The sequence below is a fragment of the Conger conger genome, chromosome 16, assembly GCF_963514075.1.
Source record: "Conger conger chromosome 16, fConCon1.1, whole genome shotgun sequence".
Taxonomy (NCBI): domain Eukaryota; kingdom Metazoa; phylum Chordata; class Actinopteri; order Anguilliformes; family Congridae; genus Conger; species Conger conger.
The window spans coordinates 33,413,583-33,419,582 of NC_083775.1; the positions used below are offsets into that span (position 1 = coordinate 33,413,583).

At 43.0% G+C, this 6,000-nt stretch overlaps 1 protein-coding gene across 1 annotated transcript; it reads right to left on the reverse strand.

Annotated features, from left to right (window-relative positions):
* Window positions 1-1,112: 1,112 nt before the first annotated feature.
* LOC133114319 (tripartite motif-containing protein 16-like) lies at window positions 1,113-6,000 on the reverse strand. The gene is made up of 6 exons (XM_061223606.1): window positions 5,410-6,000; window positions 3,642-3,737; window positions 3,180-3,413; window positions 2,864-3,023; window positions 2,362-2,412; window positions 1,113-1,639 (listed from the first exon to the last, which is right to left on the reverse strand). Exons 1-6 carry the CDS (start codon window positions 5,998-6,000, stop codon window positions 1,113-1,115), a joined length of 1,659 nt encoding a protein of 552 aa, XP_061079590.1.

Here is a 6,000-nt window from a genome sequence, read left to right on the forward strand (position 1 = left end):
CCATATCCACCAGAGGGTGGCAGTGAGCTGCATACTAAGAACAGGCTTCCCTGTCCTGAGATGTCTATACATTTTAGATCTGCTGTTGACACAGTTATTTTTTTTGACAACAAAGACACAATATCATTTTGTTCCAAAACCCTGCTGGAGCTCCCCTCCCCACTGCCTACCACTGTGGGTCCTCCAGAGGGCTGCTTGGCACTCCTGTTTCACCCTCTTTCCCTGCTATACTTAAACAGCACTCTCCTTCTCTTGAGCCCTCCATCTAATTTAAACATGAGGATATCAAATGTAGGCAAGTTTCTTTCACCATAGAAAACCCATGTAGACAGTGGCTTAGTGAATGACGTTTTTATTGAAGATTTTTCATAAAGAATCAGAAATAACTTGCACAAAAAATATATAGGATACATGTTTTTTGAATTTTAATGATTAATCTAAAGGCACTTCCATTTTGTAGTGAAATCAGCTTCTTACAGTAAAGACAATAACCCCTCCCATTCAGGCCAGCCAACCCCACATTGGTACAAAGACACGTGAACATAAACTACAGAATGACTTTCTGCCAACAGAGTGATTATTACAAAGCATTATAAGTCTTGTGTGGAAGAAACAGAAATAAAAGCAGAGAATCCCATTTTCCACACCCACATATTTCCTGTCTCATTCCAGCTTTATGTCTTTTCAGTTTCTGATCCATTATTTTGATCTTTTTCTCCATGTCAGGATGGAGGACTGAATTGAAGGCTCTTGCAGTCAACTGGGTTAATGAGTGTTCAGAATTCAGCTCACATGTTTATTAAACGGACAGTGCAGGTAATCCTTTTGACAGAAAAAGATGTTCCACCTGTTTTTCACTATTTAATCATATTATAATCCCCATAATGTACAATTTCCCAATTTACAATTTTGCTCAGAACTGTGTAAAATGTGCTCCTCTGACCCCAGTGTGGTAGAGGTGTAGAACTGTGTAAAATGTGCTCCTCTGACCCCAGTGTGGGAGAGATGTAGAGGCATGCCCCTCATCAGACCCTCAACTTTTATGAGGTATTTACTTCTCCTCTCTTTCTCCCTGCAGTGTTTTTCTCTCACTCTGGTTACAGCTGGTCTCATCAAAGATCACACAGTTTTACAGAACTTCCCAAATTAACCCAAATCCCAGGATAGAGGGGCTGAGTGAATGTGGTCTGGACTCTGTGAAGGAGGGTCATTGTGTCAGAGACGTTGTAGAAGGACAGAGTTCCTGCCCTGTGATCCAGGTACACTCCTATTCTGGAGGAGAAGGAGGGAACAGGGATTTCAGTGCTAACTTTATTGTGCCTGAAAAAGTATTTGGAGCCAGTGGGGTACAAACTCCAGGACAAGTTATTATATCCCAGACAACACTCATCACCAAGTCCTTTCCTGCTGATGTGTTTATATGACACGGCTATACAAACCCCATGCCCACTCCGCTCAGCCTCCCAGTAACAGCATCCAGACAGACCCTCTCTGCACAGGACTTGAAGCCTACAATTAAATCTCTCTGGATGATCGGGATATGACTGGATCTCTCTCACATGGGTCACCACTCTGTTCCCCTCAGACAGATGGAGGTATTTATATGCTGTATTGGGGTCCAGTGTGAGCTGACAGGAATCTGATAGAGGAGAAAGTTTAGATTTGATATGAGGACAGATAAGGTCTGTCTATAATTCATTATTTTCTCCATACATACTATCAGTGTACATCCATCCATCCATCCATCCATCCATTATCTTAACCCGCTTATCCTGAACAGGGTCGCAGGGGGGCTGGAGCCTATCCCAGCATACATTGGGCGAAAGGCAGGAATACACCCTGGACAGGTCGCCAGTCCATCGCAGGGCACACACACCATTCACTCACACACTCATACCTACGGGCAATTTAGACTCTCCAATCAGCCTAACCTGCATGTCTTTGGACTGTGGGAGGAAACCGGAGTTCCCGGAGGAAACCCACGCAGACACGGGGAGAACATGCAAACTCCACACAGAGAGGCCCCGGCCGACGGGGATTCGAACCCAGGACCTCCTTGCTGTGAGGCGGCAGTGCTACCCACTGCACCATCCGTGCCGCCACACTATCAGTGTACAGTATGATTTAATTTATTTTCCATCTCCACGTGTGTACAGTATGCATGTGTGTTCATGATTATATCAGAGGACATACACAATGATGGAATACGAGAAGTTATGTTAAATATTTTTAATGAAAGTGTCATGCTTTTCTACTTGTCTTAGGGTACATTTCAAGTGCAATACCTTATTAAATAGACAGTATGTGTGTGTGTGTGTGTTTGTGTGTGTGTCAGCTCAGAGTTTCAGAGTGAGCACTCACACTGTAAGAAATCCTCTCTGGTCCTGGGCTCTACAGTAGGGATGTTTTTCACTGCAGAGACAGAGTGAGAGAAAAATGCACTTCATTGGTTTTGTGCGGAATAAAAGCAAAAGTCTTAGGCATCTGTATAACATTCTGTACAGATAAGATTCTTTCAAAATAATTCAATGACCGGTCCTAAATAAACGTACTATACATTTTACTTTACATTTCAGTAATTTGGCAGAATAGTGAATCAATATTTTTTGCGACCAGGCGTTAAAACTGCATCACTTCTCTGAGACAGCCAACGCTGTCCTGCAGTTAGATAAGACAATCAGCAGGGAGGTTGTCCAAGCATGTTGGAGAACTTGCCAGTTTTATGTAAAAAGTAGTCAATTGCTTACAGTAACATGTTACTTTTTAAAATTAAATAGAAAAATGTCTCTGTAAAATTAAATCTTTTGGAAAATTAATATTTGGAAATCTTTTATACACACAGAAAAAAATAAAGATTTTCAACCTGATTGAGAAATTTTGACAAGTTCCCCCTTGCAGATGTCCTCCAGTCGCTCTTTCAGTTCAGAGACAGATTTCCTCACAGCCTCAAAAGACACTTGTGGACTGACCGGGATGCTGGGTAAGTCTCCAGGTCCAGGAGGGACACAGAGAGACTGACAGCTCTACATACAGACAGACAGACAGACAGACAGAGAACAGTCTCAATATTACATATTGCTGTGCAGATGCCAGGAGCAGATCTTTGTAAATTAGGAACCCACATCACCAAGTGTGTACAATGTACATAGTGCGGACTGTCAGAGAGCCAGTGATGTTACCTGGAGGAAATGGATGTGGTCCTCTGTGTGTGAAAGCTGCTCCAGCTCAGCATCTGTCCTCCTCAGCTCAGCAATCTCCTGCTCCAGTTGCTCCAGGAGTCCTTCAGCCCGACTCACTTCAGCCTTCTCCTGATCTCTGATCAGCTCTTTCACCTCAGAGCACCTTCTCTCAATGGAGCGGATCATCTCAGTAAAGATCCTCTCATTGTCGTCTACTGCAGCCTGTGCAGAGCGCTGTTAGGAGACACAGAGTGAGAAGGCCTGTACATTTTAACTAGACCTTACACTCAGCCCTTACAGGGACCCCAGAGAGCTTGTTCCCCACAGTGTGGCTCAGTGAGATTGGGCCCCACAGGACTGGAACATGGCCCAACACTGGGGTCCTCACTGGCTGACTGGAGGAGAGCCCTGACTGAGCTCCAACATAGTCAGCTGTGGTGTTCTCCTCTGGTCAGTACCCACCTTGACTGACTGCACAGCCTGCCTCAGATCCTGCAGCTGCTTCTCTCTCTCCTGGATTCTCTGCTGGAACTTACTCTGTGTTACCCCCAGCTGCTTCTGTGGACACATTATTTTTATGTAACATGTTAACAAGGTACAGTATATCTTGTTTTCAAATTTTCACTTTCCAAATTAAACAAGACTATGACATGTTCGAACAGCACACTGATGCAATGTGCAGCTTTGTCCTCACTAGAGAATTTGTGTTTGAATCCTAGATGATGTTTTTAGTTCCCTTTTTGTCCACATGGATTTTCTCTTTGTACTCCGGTTTCCTCAGTCCAAAGACATGCAGGTTAGGCTAAGTGGACAGTCTAAACTACACTAGGTAGATAAATAAAAATAAATCCAGTCTGTCTCTCTCCCTCTCTCACTCACTCATGTAGCTGAGTGGTGCATTGCATCAATGCCACTGTGTCCTTGTGTGTAGAATCTGATCTTCGGTCCATAGTGTTTACATTACATGTCCTGCATGTGACCTGTGTGCTTATATGTCCCTGTATGGTGCTGAAGTCTCAGAGTAATTCAGGCAAGGTCGGCATGGCAACAGACAGATACATGGAGCCCTGTGAAGTTATGAACTCAGCAACCGTAACTGATGGTAAGACAGTGGAGAAGGGCTATCACTTAACCCTCCTATTATGTCTGGGATCAATTTGAACCCTTTATTGGTTGACATCTCTTAAAAATCTGTTAATCTTATTTCATATTGATACTCTATGATTTTCCAATTTGGTGAGATTAAATGATAAACACACTGCAATGCTAAATCCTGTCCCAATGTTGTAGATAAATGTGTGGGCTTCTCTTGACCCATAGTCTCCTGATTAACATATACCCCCAAATGTTAGAAATTATACAACCATTTTTATTTTTATCTCAGATTCTGGTGGCACTTTCACATCCAGATGCCAAACTTTCACTTACTGTACCGTAGGCTCTATAATGAGATGTTTCCCACAGATTTTTCATATTTATGGATAAAAGGCTAGAAATTTTGGAAACAATATGAACGTGACAACCAAAGTGGCAAACTATTTCCGTTACAATAATTGTGTGTTGATGTCAACTGTTGGTCTCATTTTAACCCCAGACATAAAAGCGGTCAAAAGATCTTAACATTAAAGGAGTGTTAATGTTTAATATTTCACTCTTGGGTTGTCTTCAGGGTCAAAAATGACCCGCCACAACTTGAAATTTTATGATGCAGTTTGTGATGTGTTACAGGCTTTTTCTTCATGCAAAATAGATTTGGGGGTTTAAATTCAATTAAGCTGCTTTAATTTAAGAGTTTAGAGAAATTGGATGATTTTTTACCCTTAGGACAAGGGGAAAATACAAAATGCTAAGACTACACAAGGGTTAAATGTAATATTTACTGCACTGATCTCTGCTAGCCCAGTTGAGAGAAGGCTTTGGATGCACAGCTGGAATCAGGAGCGGTGGAACCATATTGTGCACTCTTTCAGTGACTCCCAGTGGTGGCACATTTTTAGAATGAGAAGGGAAATATCTGTGCCATCATCTTTCCTGGTGCCATTCCCAACAAATCACTCCTTTACACTAGTGTGAGTGAACTAGCTGCTCCAGCCATGTGAGGAGTGTCAACAGAGCTGACTGCATTACTCAGAGTTTTCAGAAACATTTAAAAATGTAATATGTAAGCATTCAACATATTCCATGAAATACAATTGTTAAGTCACTACAGTCACTGTAATTGTATTCTTACCTGTTTCTCTGTCCATTCTGCTGCAGCTGAGACTGTATCATGGCCTCTGTGATCATCCATCGTACACAGCAGACAGATACACTGCTGATCGGTACGACAGTAAACTTCCAGCAGTTTGTCATGATGAGAGCAGATCTTCTCCTGCAGGTTTCCAGTGGCTTTGACCAGTTTGTGCTTCTTAAAGGCAGGAGATTCATAGTGAGGCTGGAGGTGAGTTTCACAGAAAGAGGCCAGACACACCAGACAGGATTTAACGGCTTTGTGCTTTCTCCCATTGCAGGAATCACACGCCACGTCTCCAGGTCCAGCATAGCAGTGAGCAGGAGGAACAGCTTGGAGTCCTGTCTTCTTCAGTTTCTCCACCACATCAGCCAGTATGGTGTTTTTTCTTAAAACAGGCCTTGGGGAGAAAGTCTCTCTGCACTGGGGACAGCTGAAGACAGCAGTATGATCATCCTGATTCCAGCAGCCCTTAATACAGCCCAAACAGTAACTATGTCCACAGGGAATAGTCGCCGGATTCTTCAGTAGATCCAGACAGAGTGAACAGCTGAACTGGTCTCGATCCACTGAGATACTGGCCTCAGCCAT

Bases quoted from the DNA above. Each gene is read 5' to 3' on its own strand.
- LOC133114319 (XM_061223606.1), bottom strand. From the start codon at position 6,000: ATGGCTGAGGCCAGTATCTCAGTGGATCGAGACCAGTTCAGCTGTTCA. The intron at 3,738-5,409 runs GTAAGAATACAA...ATGTGTCCACAG, and splicing joins CAGAATGGACAGAGAAACAG to AAGCAGCTGGGGGTAACACA. The intron at 3,414-3,641 runs GTGGGTACTGAC...GTCTCCTAACAG, and splicing joins AGGCTGTGCAGTCAGTCAAG to CGCTCTGCACAGGCTGCAGT.